Genomic DNA, 22968 nt, shown 5'->3' on the forward strand with positions numbered 1-22968 from the left:
GGCTCCTTTCCTCTCTTTCTTCCTAATATCTAATTTTGCAATTAGGGTTAGAGGCATGATGAGGATTGATGTGGCCAGGGCTTGGAGAAAGACATGGCAGTTTCTTTTTTTCTTAACTCAAGACCTGATGAGAATATGGAAATAAGATCAGAATGATCTCTTTTTAGATGCTTTACTTTCTAGTAAAGTACAACTGGGTTCTGGAGTGTAAAATAGAATGGCATTGGCAGACATATGGATGGAGATGATAGTTAGAGTGAAAGAAGCCTTTAAAATCCTGCCTGTAAGGGTCAGAGTTGAAGAGCTGTGCAGTACTACTCACAGCTAGGCTAGAGAGACGGCCGCCTGCCTTCGAGCTTTAGAGAGCTTCATCTGGCCTTCCTCCAGTTGCACCCCTCCCCACAAGGCATACGTCAGTGGAGCCGAGGGCTGTGTTCACCTGGAACTGGTGGACTTCATTCCTTTCTAGACCTGCACTGTCCGGTATGGCAGCCACTAGCTACATGTGGCTATTTATATTTAAATGAATTAAGATAAAATAAAACCAAGTAAAATTCAGTTCTTCAGCCATATGAACCATATTTTAGGTGCTCTATGGCTACAAGTGGCCAGTGGCTACTGTATTATATAATGCATATATTACAGAACATTTCTATCAACACAGAAAGGTCTATGGAATAGTGCTTGGACTATGCTTCCAAACTCAGAACCCCAGAATTCTCCCACCATTAGTCCTGAGTCTGTTTCCTGGGCCTGTGTAGGCCATTTTGCTGGGTCTGTTCTCCTGATGGTGGCCTACATTGTTGGTATATGCACCCCTAGGCCTGTGGCATGGCCAAAGGGTGACTCTTTATGGGGAATGGGAGAGGGGAGAGTGGACAGAGCTTGGAAGTCCACTTGTGTGCACAGAGCTCTTCAAGGCATGAGATAGAGCAGGAGGTGAGAAGAGAATGGGTGGTCCTGGGGCTCAGGAATTACAGACCAGTGTTCCCTTTGCTGTATGAATCTCTGAAGAATCTGAGAATTTAAATCTAAATCTTGCCTGCCAGGCTTTTATGATGATGTATTTGTCAAAGCAGGAGTATAGTATATCTTTTATATAACAGTTCGTTTTCTTGATTTATAGCGTTTAAATATTTAGCTCTGTGGTGGGTGGGCCTCCATTTGCCCTTTTGCCCCAAGCCTTGCAAGCTAGGGCAGAGGCCTGAAGCTATGTAAATGCACCTGAGTGAGATTTTTAATTTGTAAAGTAAAAGACAGACTTTAAAGAAATTTGTTTAAGACAAGAAAGTGAAGTTTCTTAGCTGGTGGAAACATCTGTAGACGTAGAGGTAGATCTGTTCCTGCTTTGAATTTCACTAGTATTAACTGTGGTGGTTGCCCACGGAGAAAATTATTAGCAGCCACACAATTGTAGTGCTTGGCTTTCTTGAGTATTCAAGAAAGTAGCTGGGTGGGATGGCAGGCACTTATAATCGCAGTTACTTGGGAGGCTGAGGCGGGAGAATCCCTGGAGTCCAGGAGTTTGAGTCTAGCTTGAGCAACATAGCGATACTCCATTTCTAAAATTAAAAATAAATTAAATTAAAAAAAAGAAAACAAACAATTCCTTCTTTTTTTAAAAAAAAAAAAACTTTTATATTTTTAGGTTTAGGGGTACATGTTTGTTATATAGGTAAATTGCATGTCACAGGGGTTTGGTGTTCAGATTATTTCACCAACCAGGCAGTAAGCATCATACATGGTAGGTAGTTTGTAGTTCTCTGATCCTCACCCTCCTCCCTCTCACCACCCTCTCAAGTAGGCCCTGGTGTCTGCTGGTCACTTTTTTGCGTCCATATGTACTCAATGGTTAGCTCCCACTTATAAGTGAGAACATGTGGTATTTGGTTCACTGTTCCTGTTAGTTTGTTTAGGATGATTGCCACTGGCTCCATCCATTTTGCTGCAAAGGACATCATTTCATTCTTTTTATGTCTGTGTAGTGTTCCATGGTGTATATGTGCTGCATTTTCTTTATCCAGTCTATGTTGATGGACATTTAAGTTGGTTCTATGTATTTGCTGTTGTGAATAGTGCATGTGTCTTTGTGGCCGAATGATTAATAACAATTCCTTCTTGAGTGGATAGCTTATGTTCAGACAAGGTACAATCTGCTTCACTAGATTCATTTTTTTTAAGTAAAAAAATTGTTTATATGTGTTTGCTAATGCATACATATAAATGGTACTGACATTTAAAACGTTTGACGATTGTGACCTCAGATGCAAATTTTCATGTTGGATATATAATTTTGTTGGCTCTTCAATTAAAATTTGATTCCTGTTTTAGTTGGAGTATTTTATGATTCAAGCCTTAAATCAGAAGACAAGTGAAAAAATGAAGAAAAGAAAAATCAGCAACTCATTTCATGGAATTAGACCACCTCAACTTGAACAACCAGGTGCATTTATTAGCCAATGTCTAGACATTCATTCCTGATCTTTTCTCACAGGTCTGAGAGCAGTTGTTCTCAAACTTGAGCATGCTCAGAGCTTCCCTGACATTCTGATTCAGTCAACCTGGCATAGGGCCTAGAATCTGCTTTAATCAACTTCCCAGGTGATGCAGAAGCAGATTGGTATTTGAATAACATTTTGAGAAATACTGCTTTAAAAATTGAACCTATGGACTCTAAAAATAGTGTGTGTCATGGGTGGGGAGCTGTTCTAGATTAAAGTCTGATGCTAAATGACAACTAAATGCAATGCGCATTAACCTTGATTGGCTACTGGTTCAATAAAAACATCTAAAACATGTTCTTGGGACATGCGTGAAATTTTAGTAATGGACTGGAAATTATATCGTTTAATTACTGTTAATTTTCTTATGTATCATAATGGTATTATGATGAATAGGAGAATGTTCTTATTCCTAGGAGATGAAGGTGAAAGTATTTTAGAGCCAAGGCATTGTGATGATGATAACTTCTAAATATTTCAGCTCTGTGTGTGTGTGTGTGTGTGTGTGTGTGTGTGTGTGTGTGTGTCTGTGTCTTTCTGTCTCCCTAGAGATAAGGGAGAAATAGAATGTTAATAATTGCAAAATTCAGGTGACCGATATGAGTAAAGTGTGTATGTGTGTTCATTGCATCATTATTTAAACTTTTTTGAATGTTTGAAAATGTTTGTAATACAAAGTTTGGGACAAATAAACGTAAACATAAATAAATTATGTCAACTGTTATCAGAACTTTCTGCATGATTTTTGATAGAAATAGTGGAGTAGCACTTTATTGGATCAATGTGCTTTGGAGGTTAAGAGACCCTATCTCTTAAAAAAAAAAGTGCAAATCTATAGACCATGAATGATACATAGTTGTCTCTAAGCTTCCTGTATGCAAAGTGAAAGGGGAGATATGGTCTATTAGGTTGCAAACCCTTGGGCCTTAAATCCTTTCTGGATTAAAGATGACTGGGAAATGACTAGCTAAATAACAGATGGTTAGTTAGTTCTTACTTCTTATTAATCAAAAAGACAAAACATACCAGATCCTCAGAGAAAGCAAAACGTTACATGTCACTTAGCCTAAAAGAAATACATTGGCATGGGCGCAATGGGTAATGCCTATAATGTCAGCACTTTGGGAGGCCAAGGCAGGCAGATCACCTGAGGTCAGGAGTTTGAAACCAGCCTGGCCAATATAGCGAAACTCCATTTATGCTAAAAATACAAAAATCAGCCAGGCATGATGACGACTTCTGTAGTCCCAGCTACTCAGGAGGCTGAGGCAGGAGAATTGCATGAACCTGGGAGGCAGAGGTTGCCGAGAGCCGAGATCACACCTCTGCACTCCAGCGAGACTCTGTCTCAAATAAAACAAAAAGAACAGGAAAGGAAAGAAAAGAAAAAGAAATCTTTTGTGTGGGTCTTCATGTGGGAGTACTAAGTGACATACTGGCCAGGGCTTTCCAAAAGCCCTGTAGCAAATGCAGCCTCAGGGTTCACAAGGCTGTTTCTTGTACTCTTCCGCTAAAAGACCTGTGTGTATAACACTAAAGATATCCCAGGAGTTCAGGACAATACAGTCTGGATACATATTTGGGGCTGATTTGTTCCAAGGATGGATCCTGGGCTCTGGGGCACATGGCGTTTAGGGTTCTGTGACAGGGCCACAGGCAGTGGAAGGGAGGAGGGTGGACTGGGATGCAGTGCAGGGAGAGCCTGGCCTCCAAAGGACTTTGTTATTTGTTTTATGGGCTGGGGTTTGCTTTGGAATTAAGGATTTTTAATTCTAAAGAAGTTTGAATTCCACTGATTTAGATGGTTGCATACGCTTCAAGCAACCCTTCACAGATATCACTTTCCTCAGCCCCTCTTTGAATAAAAATGAGATGGCAGCTGTTTTGCAGTTAGGGTCTGTGGTGAGGGCCTGGAGTGCAGGTATTCTGAGCTGAGTGAGGGCTCATCTCTCATTCTTGGTGATCAAACTAGTAAGCTGAAGGTTATATCCTCTTTTAGAAATTAGGGAGCTGAGTCAGCACTTTTGCTGAAGTGTTTTACTAGAAGGAAAAAATACTAGTTTTAGAATCCAGAGAGTGGTCAAAATGTTTTCAAACAATAGAGTTCAAGACTTTGAGCCTTGACTTTGAGAAGTTGCAGAATTTTAACAGCTCAGCCCTCTACCTCTACTTCTGGTCCCAGGAAGAAAAGGACTTCAGATGTGAGGTTGGGTTCTTCAGAACTTACTCAGTACTTTGAATGTTTAAAATCAAAGGTAGAAATAGAGTGATGACTACAAAATACTAAAGTTGAGTATTTGGCAGGTTGTTTTGTTTTGGGACACACAGATAAGGAGAAATGTTATTTTATTGCTCCGTACATCATTGGTAGGTTTTCATTTGCTCTATAAAATGTAAATAAACATAGTATTTGTGTGTCTGTGTTATAAAAGTCTATAGTCCCTGAATAATTAGTTTATGTATGTTTATAAATTAGGTTAAGCTATACAAAATTGCTGTTTTTGTCCATCAAAAAATGGTTAAATATGTTTCTTTTGTTTTAACATAATATTTTAAAATATTATATGATTGTATTTAAAGTAAACATGAAATTATTTGATCTGTAAACCTGAAAGGAGTTTATTATTTTTATTTTTTGAAACAGAAAAAATGCCTGTCTTAAAGGCTGAAGCATCACATTATAACTCTGACTTAAATAACTTGCTGTTCTGCTGCCAGTGTGTGGACGTGGTATTTTACAACCCCGATTTAAAAGAAGTTATAGAGGCCCACAAGATCGTTCTCTGCGCTGTAAGCCATGTTTTCATGCTGCTTTTCAATGTGAAGAGTCCCACTGACATTCAGGATTCCAGTATCATCCGAACTACCCAGGATCTCTTTGCTATAAACAGAGATACTGCATTTCCAGGTGCTAGCCAGGAATCGTCAGGCAACCCACCATTACGAGTCGTTGTTAAAGACGCCCTCTTCTGTTCTTGTTTGTCAGACATTCTTCGCTTCATTTATTCAGGTATCTTGTCAAGTGGTTCTGGTTACTTATAATCTCATAAGCTTTAGAAATGGAATGTGTCTGTGGTGCTCAAGAGTACTGGTTAGTTTTACGGTGATCTTTTTCTTACCATCTGAGATGAGGGTATACACGAAATATTGTTTGCTTTATATATAGGAATTGGTCCAAGCTTTCTGTTTTCCTTACAAATTTACCTGCCTCATTCTTTTCCTATCAATTTTGTTTTGTGGTAAAATACATAGAACATAAATTTTACTATCTGAACCATTTTTAAGAACACAGTTCAGTGGTATTAAACACATTCATAATAGTGTGTAACCATCACCACATCCATGTTCATAATTCTTTTCATCTTATAAAACTGAAACTCTATACCTATTAAACAATGATTCCCCATTCCAAACTCTTTCCAGCCCTGACAGCCACCATTCTACTTTCTGTCTCTATAATTTTAATTCTCCTAAGTGCCTCCTATAAGTGGCATCATACAGTATTTGTCATTTTGTTACTGACTTGTTTTACCTAGCATAGTGTCTAAAGGTTCATCCAAGTTGTAGCATGTATCAGGATTTTCTTCCTTTTAAGGTTGATGATAACTATAGACCACATTTTGTTTTATCCATTCATTCATCCATGGACACTTGGATTGCTTCCACTGTTTCAGCTGTTGTGAATAATTTAGATGTCGTGAATTCACTGTTGTGAATAATAATAATGTACACATATCTCTTTTGAGACCCTGCTTTTAATTTTTTGCCTATATACACAGAAGTGGAATTGCTAGATCACATGGTAATTCTATTTTTAACTTTTTACGGAATTGCCATACTGTTTTCCACAGTAGCTCTACCATTTTACATGTCTACAAACAGTGCACAAGGGTTCCAATTTCTCCACATCCTTGCTAACACTTGGTATTTATTTTTTTTAATCGTAGCCATCTTCATGGGTATAACGTGGTATCTAATTTTGGTATTGATTTGCATTTCCCTAATGAGTAGTGAGGTCAACCGTCTTTTCAAATGTTTTTGTATTTGCCTTTGTTTTAAATCTACTTGTAAAAACAATAATCTACCAAACAGGTATGTTTAGTAATAAATATTTTGTTACTTTAAAAAAAAATCCAAAATATGAGATGTGAGAATTTATTATACAATTTAGTTTTAAAGAAATAAAATATTCCAAGAGTAAATGAAATCAAGTGTCTATACCTTAAAACCTAGCTATTCACTATTCAGTTTGACTCTTAGATTTTGTAGGGAGTCAAAGAGAATTGCATTCAGTTTAGGAACTGGAAATCAATATCCAGTGTTAGTTGAGGTCTGATCAACTTTGGCTATGACTATCACAGATGGTACTTTTTTGTTTTTAACTGTGCCCTTTTTAAGATTTAGCTTGTCAAGAATTTTTCCTCTTGCCCTTTTAAAAAATCAGTAGCAACTATATTTTAAAGATAGAAGTTCTATATGAATCATTTTAGCAAATGAATTGAAGGTCTTTCATCTAAGTGTCCCATATGAGAATAGAAAAGAACAGATGTAAAATGAATCTTAATGTAAGCATCTAAATATAAGTTTTCTGAGAACTCCTCTCTTTAATTTTCTTTACTCACTTAAAATCATGTACGAATGAACTGTTAGCCAAGGTCACGCCTTCTCTGCAATGTGTCTGGAGAAACATTTATCATTTGTTTTTAGGCTTCAAATAAAGCCTAATTGGAAACAGATAAAAAGCTTATTAAGGCTTGCAAAACAAGTATCATTTTATACAAGTAGGAAAATTGGGGGCAGCCTTTATTCTAAGTAATTGATGTTAAAAATAAGATATTACCTTTTTCATGTGGGTTGTGGTCATGTAATTTTATAAGTTAAAACTTAAGTTATGATTTTGAAAAGTACGGTTGCAGCACACAGATTTATGTGGATAAAAAATACATATTGGTGTAGAACGTGGTGGTAGGTTAGTGAATATTGGCTTGGAAAAGGCATAAATTAAGCACCAGTACGGCACATGCTCAGCACATTGCCTTCACTGAGTTCTCTATAAGTTTTAGTTGAATTAAAGAGTAGGCTCATCATATGAATAAGCCAAACTAGTTGAAGACTTTGTTTAGTACTATAGATTTTAACATTTAAACTTAGAATATCACAGTTCAGAATTTAAAATTTTGAAAAACTAACATGTTTACATGTTAAGAGAAAAAAATGTTTTTAATAATATGTTTAAGGAACTGTGAGGGCTGTGTTTGAGTTTTTTTTTTTTTTTTTTTTGAGATGGAGTTTCACTCTTGTTACCCAGGCTGGAGTGCAATGGTACGATCTCAGCTCACCGCAACCTCCTCCTCCTGGGTTCAGGCAATTCTCCTGCCTCAACCTCCTGAGTAGCTGGGATTGCAGGCACGCGCCACCATGCCCAGCTAATTTTTTTTTGTAGTTTTTAGTAGAGACGGGGTTTCACCATGTTGACCAGGATGGTCTCGATCTCTTGACCTCGTGATCCACCCGCCTCGGCCTCCCAAAGTGCTGGGATTACAGGCTTGAGCCACCGCACCCGGTCTATGTTTGAGTTTTTATGCTGATTTTTCTGTTGAAATTATGTGAATTATCCAAATTTCCCACAATTATTATTGATGACTTTCAAAGGCACATGAGTACTCTGAAGTCTTATATACTTTTTAATACAGCAGCAGTAAAATAGCTAGATATATCTCCAGTGACTGGTCCTGCCTAGCTTTCTCCTGGGGGAGTGCTTTATTTAATTGCAAAATTAATACAGGCAGATGGGAAAAAAGGGAAAGAAAAGAAAAAAGTTATCCTTTTACTCCAGACCCCTTCCCCAGAGTCATTGACCTGTTCCAAATTTTTTATGCATTCATTCTGATACTGTGTGAAAGTGATTAATTTACTGGGGACATTTGCATTAATAAAAATGCGATCCTAGGTAGCTGCTGCTTTCCAGGGACCACAGGTGGTTTCTCATGGCAGGAGCATAGAGTGGAAGGTGATGGCTGGTGGATGATATAGTGGGCAAGGCCTGTGGAAGCTGTTCCTGCTGCTCTTAGACTTGTGCTAGAGTTCTAAGCATGATCAGACTGGGCTTTAAAAAGCTCATCTCTGGTGGTGGTTGGAGAGTGGAACAGTGCAGCAAAGACAGGCATTCAGTCAGGAGGTCCCATTACTCTGCGATCAGCCTCAGGAAGGCCAACATTCAAACACTGGGGTGGCCCTGCCACTGGCCCTTCATCATCTAGACCAGTAGTTTTCAAACCTTAAAGTGTTTACAGATCATCTGAGGAGATTCTGATTCAGTTGCTGGAGTGGGGCGTGAAATTCTGCATTTCCAGTTGTCTCCCAGGTGGTGCTGGATCTCTGGACTACCAGAAGCAGCTGGAGTACCTGCTTTTGGAAGAACTGGGAACCAGCCAAATCCAGCAAATTCGGGCCTAGAATTCAGTGCAGAGGCCTAGGAAGGTTACCAAGTTATTAGCTTAAGATTCAGAGTAAAAATGGAGTGAGCTGCAAGGCTGACTGATGCAGAGCTCTTCGGAACTGGGGCTCTCCATGCCCTGTTGTGTCCCCTGCCTGATGGAAGGAAAAGTGGATGCTTAGTGGTTGGGTGGAAACTAAGTAAGCCTGGAGTAGGAATTGGAGGGCAAGCAGGCTTGATGGTGTGGAGAACCTGCCGAGCTACAGGTCTTTCAGCCGGTTCAGAGTCCTGGTTTCTTAACCTGACACTGACCCGTCCTATTTTTGGCTGTGATCTCTCCTTGTACTTCACGGCCAGAGCCGGAGGTGCTGTCCAGTCTGAGCTGGGGCACAGGCCATTGACCTGGGGCTGCAGAGACCCAGATGCTGGTTGAGGAAAAGGGAAAATAACTGGTTTTGCAGGTACCTATTTATTATTCTTTAATTATTTACAGATTACAACCTCTGGCTCAAGGCAAAGTGTCATTTACATTATGTTAAAAAGATGTCAAAGCTGTGTTTGCACAGAAAAGACAATTTTGAAAAATGCAGAAAATTAAGAGAGAAAAAATTTACCCAGATTCCGCTATCGACAGAAAACGTCTAAACATTTATTGTTTTGTTTTATCCTCTAGTCATTTGTTTGTATATGAATAAGTGACTTTTTGAAAAAATATATTTTGTAATCAAATCAAACAAAAACTTTAAACCTACATTTTTCTCAGAGACTTCAATAAAGGGGCCAGAGCTGTTTTTTGTTGTAGTTTTTAAACGTTTTTAAGCCTGTGAATGGAACACGTGTTAAGGCACAGCTATGCAGTGGTTTTCCCACAGAAGTGCTGTGGTCTGCCCTCGGGTTATGCTAGAGGCCCGTTGAGCACAGGAGTCGTTTGTTTGTGTTCTCATCAGTTGGGTTGGTAATGCAGAGGTTGAACTCCATCACGGGCTCAGGAATATTTGCGCTGAGCAAACACGGGCTAGAAAATTACAATAGGCCTATCTCCTGTCCTTATTTTTTTTTTAAAATAATCATATTACAAAGAACACCTTTATTCTTTTTAAATAACATGCTTTTTTTAACCTTTAGGAATTTGAAATTTGGTGTGTATTGTGTCACCAGGAATATTTGGTTCTTTATTTAGGAGGGACCTGTTTAACAACAGTCCAGTTAATATTTTACACCTACCTATTGCTATTCAAATTTTTGATTCAACAGTCAAGGTATGTCTGTTTTGTATATGTTAGCTTTCTATTGAATAATAACAAACACTGCGTAATGTATGAGTACTTAATGACTAATCCTAAGGAACAAGGTGTAATGTGATAAGTGAGGCCAGCCCTTTCCTGGTCTTCAGGGAGTAATTCTTACATGGCATACAATCGTAACATTCTTATAATACTTGATACAGTCTTATGCTTACACATTCCTGAGTCACATGATCTCAGATGGCTAGGAAGTGAAGTATTTATAAGAACCTTAAGAATTTAGCTTTGAGCTCTTCCTACCACAGATGGCCCTTGGAGCTTCACATCACTTATTGAAATGCCATCCAAGTAGGTAAACATGTGGAAGCAAGCTTTCATCTTCAGTTTGCATAGCATTCTCCAGTCCTTAGAATTTTTCCGTGGCATGCTCTTTTCTGTATTGCATAAAAACATAGGCTAGTATACATGAGTGTACCATGAGCTCTAAAGCCTAAGTGAATTCAGTGCTTTAAGAAGTTAACTAAAGAAAACCCCAGTCAGTAATGCAAGATGTCATCCTGCCCTTGTCTGCAGTCAATCAATTAGTAAAGTTATGCAAGATGAATAAGTTCTGGACACCTGCTGTATGACATTGTGCATATTGTTAATGATATTGTATTATACACTTAAAAGTTTGCTAAGAGGGTAAATCTGATGTTATATGTTTTTACCATAGGAAAAATAAAAGGAAAGTCCCAGCCTTAGGAGTATTGGTTTATTAGGACCTAAAAGCCTCAAAGAGTCAAAGATGACTTGATTAATGTTTCTAATTATGAAAACAGCCCAGTCATTAGTGTGCTCTTGAAAATTAGTCTTACTTTCATTTTCAGTGATTGGTTCTTCCTGTGAATGTTCTCAGACAGCTCAGTGGCCTGTGGGGATTTACCTGCTACTAATTCCAACTATTTAGATTATTTGATGCTTGCTTGGTTTTAGATAATCTTCTGAATGGAGATATTTTATAGATGGTTTTTAGTTAATATGCTTTTGCTTAAATAACTTAATGTAACTTTCACATATATAAGTATGTTAAAGAACACAGAGACAGTACTTGTGTTCTTTTTTAGACCGTGTGAGTATAGACAATAAAAAATACATCTTCTGTTTCCTGCATACCACTAACTGTGTGTTTGGGTAATGGCTGAAATTTCTTTCCCTTCTTTTTTTTTTTTGAGACAGATTCTCACTCTGTCGCTCAGGCTGGAGTGCGGTGGCATGATCATGGCTCACGGAAATCTCCACCGCCTGGGTTCAAGCAATTCTCCTGCCTCAGCCTCCCAAGTAGCTGGGATTACAGGAGCATGCCACTATGCCCAGCTAATTTTTGTATTTTTTAGACACAGGGTTTTCTCATGTTGGCCAGGCTGGTCTCGAACTCAATGGCTGAAATTTCTGAAGGGAAAGTAGTGGCCGGCAGCAGCATACAATGCACACTAGGGTCATCAGGGAGGATTTTAAAACACTGATGCCAGAGACTTCAGCCCCAGAAATTCTAATTTACTTGATCTGGAGATGAGACCTCCTCTAGTGGCATTTTGTAAAAGATCCCAGGTGTATATAATACACAGGTATGGTTGATAATCACTGGCATAGAGTACTTTTCTTGATCTGGGATCTGCTGGCTTCTAAGGGGCTCTTATGCTCTGTGACATTGTTATACTGACTTTAATGTTTGTGTGTGCACATGAAATTTCCTGGTGATACAATCCAAAGAATTTGTCATATTGGGAAAAGAGGATGTGGCCGCAAAGTTAAAATGCATTTGTGCAGAAAGAGAAAAACGGAAATCACAGTGATCTTCTAGACTACACAGCTTTGGGAATTTGAGGAGGAAGGCAACAATCAGGGAGGGCATAAAAAGAGCAAAGGCAGAAAGAAGCAGTGGTGTGCCAGAGCTGGCGCCAGCTTGTGAGAGCCGTGTGCTTATCATCCCCATTTCCTTGTTCTGTGATGTCATGTCGTTAGCATCACAAAAATGGCAAATGCTACATATCATTTGACTCCCTCTCCCAGGACACACTGTAAGTATTAGGAAGGCCAGGTAGGGAGACATTGAAAGGGTGCGCAAGAGTGCTCAGTGTGCAGGGCTCAGCTGTAAAGAGCCTGAGAGCTTCTGGACTTGCAATCTGCCCCTTCTGATTGGATTTGGTTCCAGTTGATACAGACTGGCAGCAATCACCTGATCTCATTGGCTTAATAAGTGTTTATGTGCCTGCCTCATTCCCCGATATCCACGGAGGCATCTGGTGAGTGCTGAATACATGAAGGAAAACATGGGAAGAAATAAACTGAGAGCAGATAGAACAGAGAAGTGAAGTGACTTGTCACCTAGTAGTTAATAGCTGCGATAGAACTGGATCCTAGGTCTCCTAACTGTACTGCCCAAGTAGGCTTCTTGAATTATATTTTTATGAGTTAGGACCTTCTGTAAATCATAGGATGGTTGAGGGTAATCTCTTGGAATATCATGATCAGATTCGTGCTTTTCAGAACTCACCAGCTTAGAGTAATAGGATAGACTTGATGGGAAAAAGGCCTTAGGCAGCAGGGAGGTTGGATAGGAGGTTGCTGTAGGCCAAATGAGAGAAGTCCTTGGGGAAAAGGTCAGCTTTTGCTGACTGTAGAATAAGAATTTTGTAAGACATAGAGGAAAAGGGGCTGACAGAGTGGGAGAAGTTAAATGAGCCTAGGAAGAGGGTTTTGAAGTGGGCTGGCTAAAGGCAAGGGAGGCGGGGTGATTTTGCTCCAATGACAGGATCATTTAGCGCATCAGGAAACAATGTAGCTTCCTTCCTCAGGCTGGTTTGGTAGAGCTGGCTCTCAAACATCCCAGTCTGACCCTGACAATGCATGAGACCTTCTGAATGCATGCTGTTGCTGCTGCATGTTCCTCTACCTGATGATAGTCACTGCTGTCCATGACTAGTAAGATTTCATTCACCCTTGGGAAAAAACACATCTGCCTTCTTACTTAGGGCAAGTAAATAATTTGGGTGCTGGTCCACTTGTCATGGTAACTCATATTCTGACCATTGCTGTTGTCACTAGCTGGCCACCTATTACAGAGAGGTAGCAGCAGTCCAGAAAGGAAGACTTCAGAATTTGAAAAATAATTTAGAGGAAGTTAAACTGATTTTTTTTGAAATACGAGTGCTGTTTAAATGTTTTAGTATAATTATAAGGATATATACATGGTAAAGAAAAATTAAAAGAAAGCACTATAAAGGGAATGTTGATATTTAATAAGAGCTTTACTTTTCTTCTCGATTTAACAGAAAAATTCAGCATGTACTAATTTGTTTACAGGTGCTTTTCAGTGGGAAGAATTGGAAGAAGATATCAGGAAGAAGTTGAAAGATTCTGGGGATGTTTCAAATGTAATTGAGAAAGTTAAATGCATTTTAAAAACACCAGGAAAGGTAAATTAATTTTCTGTAAGTTAGTTTTGTTTGACTCTCTGAATTATAACTTACATACTATGATGAATATAAAATTGAGTCTTTAGAAGGGTCAAATACTATATAAATCTAAATGTTTCTTTTTTGAGATGGAGCCTCACTCTATAGCCCAGGTTGGAGTGCAGTGGCATGATCTCAGCTCACCGCAACCTCCGCCTCCCGGGTCCCAGGTCAAGCAATTCTCCTACCTCAGCCTCCCAAGTAGCTGGGATTACAGGCACGTGCCACCATGCCCAGCTAATTTTTGTATTTTTTTAGTAGAGACAGGGTTTCACCATGTTGGCCAATCAGGTCTTGAACTCCTGACCTCGTGATCCGTCCGCCTCAGCCTCCCAAAGTGCTGGGATTACAGGTGTGAGCCATCATTCCCAGCCAATGTTGTTCTTAAGTATATTTTGCCATTTAAATATTTGAAACATAAACATGGGTTATTTGTATCTTAGATTTTGTGTGTGTTGGGGGGCTGGGAGTGTGTGTGACAGGGTCTCACTGTGTCGCCCAGGTGGGAGTGCAGTGTCATGAACTTGGCTCAATGCAGCCTCCACCTCCTGGGCGCAAGTGATACCTCCCACCTCAGCCTCCTGAGGAGCTGGGACTACAGATGTGCACCACCACACCTGGCTAATTTTTAATTTTTTGTAGGTACAGGGTTTTTCCATGTTGCCCAGGCTGGTCTCAAACTCCTGGGCTCAAGCAATCTGCCTGCTGTAGCCTCCCAGAGAGCTGCGATTATAGGCATGAGCCATCACACTTGGCCCTATCTTAGATTTTAACTTATGCAAAAATTAAAATACGTGTGAGTCATGTCTTTAAAATACTTGTTTATGAATTCTGCCTTCTGAAACATTCCCCTGGAGCTCTGGGAATACACCATCTATAGCAAGAATAAAAGGCTGTTTAATTTGTCCAGGTACAGTTAGGCTGTTAGAGGGTGTACCTTCGAACTCCTCACAACTTAAGTCTCAAATAGTTTTTGAGAGGAAGGCTGTTTTGCATGTCCCTTTTCAAGTGTTCTGAGAAATCAATTCAACAATGTGAACAGTTAAGGATTATCTCATCAATTATAGGTTCAAAATTGGATTCAAGTTTATAAAAACAGACTGTATATTGCCATAGACTGGTGCACATTAGAACTCTAGTTACTTGGATTGTATAGTCTGTAGGGTTTTTAAAAACATTTTAAAAATTTTAAGACATTATGCAATTTAGCCAATGTATTCATTTTTCTGATTTTGTGATATGCAAATTGACTGCAGTAGATAAATAAGGTAAGTTATATGCACTGCTTAATGAAAAATAGGTATATACTATGAGAAAAATGATTATTCCTTTAATTTTTAATACAGATGACTTCTCTGCCTTCTAAAACCTGTTAACATTTTAAAGTTAATATTTTACAAATGTAAAACTGTAGTAGCTTTTAGTGAAGATTCTTGATTGTTCTTTATTGAAAAATAGTCTTTTTTTATAAATAAACGTAGAATTAAGAGGTAAGTTTTTTTTTTTTTTAGTAACACATTGAAGCAGGCATACAGAAGCTGTCCAGTTTTACAAGTCTATGGCAGGACAGTAGCTCTTGCGATCTAATTCAACTAAATAATCCTTTGTAAAAATGTGCACATATGCCTACATTCTCATTTTCAGTAGTTAATCTAGTTGTCTTGATTAACTTGTTCATGGACCAGTGAAAATGTATCTCACATACATTTGTCTCCTCTCCAAACTTCTGCCCTCCCATATTTTTCAAATTCAAGACAAAATTGATGAGGGAATCTGTTTATAGATTCTCTCACTCTCCAGTTCTGTCTCATACATTCATGTATAATGTACATCTATAAAATATTTTATAAAATAATATACATCTATAAAAAATTCATAACCTGTATATGGCTGACAAGTACAGAAATATTGCCTTTCCTTCTAACCCTGCACCTTTTCTTGAGTCTGATTCTGAACACATACCTTAGAATACTGAGAATAAAATGAATTCTTGTTGGGAAAGGGGAAGGCTGGGTGATATGATTCCATGATATTGCACTGAATTCCCTCCTCTGCATGGGGAGAAAGAAGAGTTTTTTCACCACTTCTTCCTGTACTTTCCCAGGGTTAGGTGCCCTCTCATTCACTGAGTACCACACAGGGATGTAACCCTGAATTGGACTAGGGAAATGTAGATCACAGTTGTGACTCTGCCACAAATCATCTCTGTGGCTTTGAGTTAAGCCTTCTATAAAACGAAGGATAAATTGGATGGTTTCTGAAGCCTCTCTGGGCTCTCCATTTCAGTGATGCTTTTTGACTGTTATTCTCCTTTATGCATGGCAGTCACTTGACTCCCATAACCAAATTTCTTCCGTGTGTAGGATGGTATGTTGTGTATGGGATCTGAGAATGACTTTATAGGACCAGGATTTGTATGAGCCTATTTTACCTCTCTGTTTTGCTCATGGATACCATTCTGGAATGTTTTCTTCTGCCTTAGGAGGAAGAATAGTATCATTTTCTCCCCCTCATCAAAGATTTTAAACTTCCCACCATAGTAGATTAATTTAGAGTGAAAAGTAGATATCACTTATTATTACTACTGCTAAGGTTGTATGTTTATTTCTTAGGGATAAAGCTTTCAGAGTTCCCTAGCTAGCCAAGCAGAGGATTAGAGTTCTGACCAGGTCTGGTGTTCTGATATTCAGCAGGGGGGAATGGGCGGAGACTCAGAATTTAAAGCGAATAAAATATGATACTTCAATAAAAATCATAACTAAATCATTCCAAATTAAGGAACAATGTAGACTTGAGGCAAGATTGCAGTCCTAGTGAATCCTAGTATTTAAAATGACTTATTATTTTATCATCATTTGGGTAACACTACCTGAAAAAATTCAGGCTTGTTTTGTTTATCCACTGTAAATAGAGAGATTAAACTTAAAAAAAAAAAAAAAAAGAAAGGAAGAAAGAAAGAAAAGAAATGGGTGGGGGGTATGGAAAGGGAGGCTGGCCCTTGACTTCCAGGGTTGGCACAAAGGGGATGCTTGAAGACCACAGAAAGGCTAGAGCACTGAAGCCTGAGTCAGACAGAGTGACCGCTCTTGGACCCGCCAGCTCCAGCCAGGCATGACAAGACAGGCAAGGTGTCAAGGGAGAATGTCTCTGGAACGCCAGATCAGAAACCCAGGAAACTCTTTATAGGTTCTGGTGGACTCTGCTGTGACTAGGAAGGACAATTAAGGCTATAAGATTAGAGATTAAGATGGAGGTGAACCAGCTGGGTAAGGAGGTGAACCAAACCTGTAATCCTAGCATTTTGGGAGGCTGAGACGGGCAGTTGCCTGAGGTCAGGAGTTTGAGACCAGCCTGGGAGACATGGCAAAACCCTGTCTCTACAAAAAATTAACCAGGCACGGTAGTGCACACCTGTAGTCCCAGCTTTTGGAAGGTTGAGGCAGGAGAATCGCTTGAGCCTGGGAGGTAGAGGTTGCAGTGAGCCAAGATCGCGCCATTGCACTCCAGCCTGGGCCATAGAGCCAAACGCCATCTCAAAAAAGTTGGAGGTGAACCAATTCATCACTCTCAGTTATTTTTTAAATGTCCACTCCTTTAAGAGAAAGTGTTAAGCTAGTAAGTAGAAAAAGAATATGGCGTGATAAGGGAAAAATGTATTTTTTTCAGAGACAGGGTCTCACTCTGTCACCAGGCTGAAGTGTAGTGGCACAATCTCAGCTCACTACAGCCTCTGCCTCCCAGGTTCAAGCGATTCTACTGCCTCAGTCTCCCAAGCAGCTGGGATTACAGGTGCATGCCACCACGCCTGGCTAATTTTTGTATTTTCAGTAGAAATGGGGTTTCACTATGTTGGCCAAGCTGGTCTCTTAACTCCAGACTTCAAGTGATCCACCTATCTTGGCCTCCAAAGTGCTTGGATTACAGGCGTGAGCCACTCTGCCTGGCTGAAAAATGTGTTTTTCTTAATTACAAATCAAGTACTTTCTTAATGAACACATTAGGTTATGTGTAAACATATTTTAGTAGGCATTCATATGCGGTTGGACTACTCTTGTTTGTTTCCCAGCAGAGACTCACAAGGTTTCAGAACCTTGCAGCTTCTCAGCCATGGAGTTGAGTTTTCACTTAGGCAGTTCATTTACTGCTGCGAATGCTGAAGACAGCAGTGTTGTTCACAGACAGGCAGCCCATAAAGTCCCTTTTTATTTTCATTTTTTTGAGCCCATACACTTCTTGAAGGTAAGTTCCCTTGAATCCTGTGATCAGAGATGCCACAGATTGGGGAATCATATTTCTTTAGAGATTTAGCACAATTTTCCAAATTCTCAGCCTTGCCTATGTGTTATCAAAGCATATTAAACAACCTTTCTCCTGTATTTGTGTTTTCCCTTATAGATTAATTGCCTAAGGAATTGCAAAACCTATCAAGCCAGAAAACCTCTGTGGTTTTATAACACTTCCCTCAAGTTTTTCCTTAATAAGCCGATGCTTGCTGATGTTGTCTTTGAAATTCAAGGTATGGATCAACTTTTATGAAGTTTATGATTCATTTTTATTTCTTGTTTTCTTTCCTTGCTTTCTACTTTAGGTTTGAATGTTTGGTGTGAAAGAATAATTATTCCCTATTCCAGGATGTAGATTAATATTACCTTAATGTCAACAAAATCTTCCAGGTAAATAGGAAGTATTTTATTAAAATGAGAAAATAAATTTATATTTGCCTTTGTATTTTTTCCTTTGCCATATGCTTCATCAACTTTTAGAGCCTAGCAAGAGACGGGATGATCTGTAATATTTTATTATATATTTTGTGTGTATTTCTTTAAGATCCCAGTGTTTGTTACATCTGGTGCTAACCCCCTTAAAATTATGTTACCTGTAGCTTATTTTATTCAGCTCTCTTCCTTTTTATTTGAGCAAAAGGCATTGGCCATTATTTTATTCAGCTGTCTTCTGTTTCTTTTGAGCCAAAGGATTGGGGGTTATGCCTGGCCCACCTCAGGCACCCACAGATATTGCTACATTTATTACTCATACCACTCTTGAGAATTTCATCACCAAAGCAACTGAGAGCTTCTTCTTATCTCTGTAAGGAAGTAAGGCTACCTAATTTTAATGAAAATGAACTGTTTGAATGCCCATTATTGATTGCTCACTTGGATAATTTTGTCACTTTAGAAGACTAAGATCTAAAGAATGTGGTGGGAGCTGCCAGCATACAGGTGCCACCAGTGTGGGGGAGAGGCGGAGGCAGGGGACACAGGCTCATCGCCTTGTGCATCTTGCACTGTGTCCCTCACTAGCCGCTGACCTGCCTGACTGCACAAGCTCTGCCCCTGCCCTGCAGAAATACTTGGATTACCCACAGTCTTAACGCAGATGAGACCAGTGTCAGGATACTGGCTCCTCATCTCACTTGGGCCTATGCCAAAGATGTAAAATTTGGTGCAGGTGCCTGAGCCTTAATGCTTCAAGGTGTTGACCTTTTAGCCAATGCCATAGCTGCTACAGTGGCACCAAAGGAAAGAACTGTGATTATTGAATGGAGCTGGATACGTCCCAGAGTAACAAAAGATGATGTGACTGTCGCAAAGTCAATTGGCTTAGAGGATAAATATGAAAATATTGGAGCTAAGCTTGTTCAAGATGTTGCCAATAACACAAATGAAGAGGCTGGGGATGGCACCACCACTGCTCGTGTACTGGCATGCCGTGTGGTCAAGAAAGGCTTCAAGAAAGTTGGCAGAGGTGCTAATCCAGTGAAAATCAGGAAACATGATGTTAGCTGTTGATGCTCTAATTGCTGAACTTAAGAAGCAGTCTAAACCTGTGACAACCCCTGAAGAAATTATTAAGGTTGCTACAGTTTCTGCAAATAGAGATAAAGAAATCAGCAACATCATTTCTGAAGCAATGAGAAAGGTTGGAAGAAAGGCTGTCATCACAGTAAAAGGATGGAAAAACATTAAATGGTGAATTAGAATCACCATATCTAATTTTTGCATACCTTATGAATACATCATATAATTAGGCTCAATTTTTGATGTATTAAATTAACTTAATACATCGAAAGATCAGAAACATGAATTCAAGGATGCCTATATTCTGTTGAGTGAAACAGAAATGTCTAGTGCCCTGTCTATTTTACCTGCTCTTGAAATTGCCAGTACTCACTATAAGCCTTTGGCTATAATTGCTGAAGGTGTTGGTGGAGAATGTCTACCAACCTTCATTTTGAATAGGCTCAAAATTGGTCTTCAGGTTGTAGCTGTGAAAGCTCCAGGTTTGTTGACAATAGAAAGAACCAGCTTAAAGATATGGCTATTGCTGCTGGTGGTGCAGTGTTTGGAGAAGTGGAGTTGACCCTAAATCCCGAAGATGTTCAGCCTCATAACACAGGAAAAATTGGAGAGGTCATTGTGACCAAAAGCGATGTTACACGCTTCAAAGGAAATGGTGACAAGTCTTGAATTGAAAACTGTATTCAATAAATCATTGAGCAGTTAGATATTACAGCTAGTGAATATGAAAAGGAAAAACTGAATGAATGGCAAAACTTTCAAATGGAGTAGCTAGCTGTGCTGAAGGTTGATGTGACAAGTGATGTCACAATGAATGAAAAGAAAGACAGAGTTACTCTTAATGCTGTAAGAGCTGCTTTGAAGAAGACATCATTCTGGGACGGGGTTCTGCCTTGCTTCAGTGCATTCCACCTTGGACTCATTAACTCCAACTAATGAAAATTAAAAATCGGTATAGAAATTATTAAAAGAATACTCAACATTCTGACAATGACCGCTGCTAAGAATGCAGGTGTTGAAGGATCTGTGGTACTTGAGACAGTGCATGGTGTTCCTCAGAAGTTGGTTATGGAGCTGTGGTTGGGGATTTTGTGAATATGGTGGAAAGGAATCATTGACCCAATGAAGGGTGTGAGAACTGCTTTATTAGATGTTGCTGGGTGGCTTCTCTGTTAATTACAGCAGAAGTTGTAGTCACAGAAATTCCTAAAGAAGAGAAGGACCCTGGAATGGGTGCAGTGGGTGAAATGGGAGTTGACATTTCTAATTCCTAGAATAGGGCTTTACCTTTATTAATGAACTGTGATAGAGAGCTCAAGGCAGTATTTCTGACCATTAACTACAGAGAAGTCATTTGAAGAAAATGAAGAAAAGGCTGGGTGATGTTTAAAAAAAAATTACTGTAACTACCAGTTACTGGTTTCAACTGACAATAAATAGCAGTTTACTGTCATTGTCCATGCCTAATAATAATTTGTTTTGTATTTTTGAATAAAAAGACAATTATACACTCCTTATATTGGGTGAAAGAGCCACGTAACAATGTACTGCTTTCAGCTTAAATCACTGAGGCATTTTTACTACCATGCTGTTAAAATTAGGATTTTAGTGCTTGCTAACAGCAGATGAGAAGTTAAGGAGAGGCTTTTCTGTGGAGAGTAAGAATAATTGTGTACAAAGTAGAGGAATAACCAATTATGGGACAGCCTTTATGTAATACAAATTTATTTAAAGTTAAAAAAGAAGAATGAATTGTTAGATACCTTCAGTTATGGAAGAAAGATGGAAGGAACTGTTTTCCAATGAAAATCTAAGTAGAACTTTAGATGGGCAATTGCTAAAAGGAAGACATAATCTAATTTTATGGTAGAATTGTGTAGCAGCTAACAATAGTCATTTACTTTTAAAAATATTTCCTCAAGGCCGGGCGCGGTGGCTCACGCCTGTAATCCCAGCACTTTGGGAGGCCGAGGCGGGTGGATCACGAGGTCAAGAGATCGAGACCATCCTGGTCAACATGGTGAAACCCCGTCTCTACTAAAAATACAAAAAATTAGCTGGGCATGGTGGTGCGTGCCTGTAATCCCAGCTACTCAGGAGGCTGAGGCAGGAGAATTGCCTGAACCCAGGAGGCGGAGGTTGCGGTGAGCCGAGATCGCACCATTGCACTCCAGCCTGGGTAACAAGAGCGAAACTCCGTCTCAAAAAAAAAAAAAAAAAAAATATTTCCTCAGAAAGATGCACAGTACTTTTAACTTTGGTCATCTGCCAAGACAGGGAATTGGAAACTTTCCAGTGTACCTTCCAACAAGCCACTACCAGCCCCGGGTGCAGTGTGAGCCTGGGACGCTGAAAGTAGGGCATCGAGAGTGACCTTGGGATGCAGAAGAGTGACTGGGAAAAGCTCACAAGCGGCCACAGACTTTGTATCATGCTTTCGTCATTTGAGAGAGACCTAAAACTGGCTCTAAGCCCCTCATATGATCACACCTTGATTTATTTGTTGCCTAAATAAAAATCCAAAGTGTATATCTAAAGACAGCTTTCATAAATTATTCACTATAGATAGGGCATGCCTAGTCAGGGATGAAGCTCCTGGTGATTACAGAATTCTCTCATTAGCTTCTAGGAGAAAAATCTCTAGAAGAGATTTTTGATGAAGACATTTACTAATAGTGCTTGGTATGCTCTATTCATACCAGAGAAACATAGGAATAGATAATTTGGTACAAATCATCTAAGAAGCTTCTCATATCAACAGAAAAGACTACATCTATTGTTAAAAATAAATATGATTGGTAAATTTTAAAGTATTTCCATCTTTCTAAAAATTAATGTTTAGACAAGTCAGCTTTATGGTGATGCAGTCAGTTTCTGTGTTCTGAAAGAAGGAGAAAGATGCCCCTGGAGGTGGCTGAATGCTGTCTTCCAAATGACTTCCTGGGGAGAACCCGTGATTTAGGGTTGATTGGACTCATATTGAGCAGACTCCACAAGATGGAGATAAGGTGGGGGCAAACCATTCCAGTGAGCATGTAACAACCTAGGGCACTGCTTTTCATAACCAGAAAAAGAATTAGTAATCTGAAGGTTATATGGTGAATGAATATATGAGAGTAGTGTCTAGTGGTGTTTGATCCAAACCATGGTGAGTTCTGGTAGATGTCTTCTGTCCTAACATAGTGTTAGTCTTAATCAGACCAAGCATCTCTGATCTTCCTGGATGTTCCATGCATGTTCTAGCTACTGGTTCTGTGGCCAAGGCTGACCAATCTGTTACCATTTGCACAGTATTTGATACAAATCAGATACAGTGTATTCGATTAAGTATTTACTTCCTAAGTCATGAGTATGTTTTAGTCCTCTGGTTTTTTTTTTTTTAAGCCTAGGTCCCCTTGATTGGAGTTTTGGATGTTCCCAAGCCCCTCAATCATCCCCTAAGACTCTGGAGTTTTAGGTTATTCTCTAAATGACTAATCTCATTCTTTT

General features: G+C 39.3%; 1 protein-coding gene and 1 pseudogene across 1 annotated transcript in view; both read left to right on the forward strand.

Moving 5' to 3' along the window:
* Positions 1-22968, forward strand: part of RHOBTB3 (Rho related BTB domain containing 3) — a 53600-nt gene that overhangs the window by 16770 nt on the left and 13862 nt on the right. The window contains exons 5-8 of the mRNA XM_017508854.2: positions 2332-2443; positions 5146-5511; positions 13527-13639; positions 18074-18194. Of these exons, the coding sequence (XP_017364343.1) occupies positions 2332-2443; positions 5146-5511; positions 13527-13639; positions 18074-18194 (712 nt within the window). The remainder of the gene's footprint in view (positions 1-2331; positions 2444-5145; positions 5512-13526; positions 13640-18073; positions 18195-22968) is intronic.
* On the forward strand, positions 18663-21379 carry LOC108289417 (annotated as a pseudogene).

This window comes from Cebus imitator, unplaced genomic scaffold, assembly GCF_001604975.1.
Source record: "Cebus imitator isolate Cc_AM_T3 unplaced genomic scaffold, Cebus_imitator-1.0 Scaffold403, whole genome shotgun sequence".
Classification (NCBI taxonomy): domain Eukaryota; kingdom Metazoa; phylum Chordata; class Mammalia; order Primates; family Cebidae; genus Cebus; species Cebus imitator.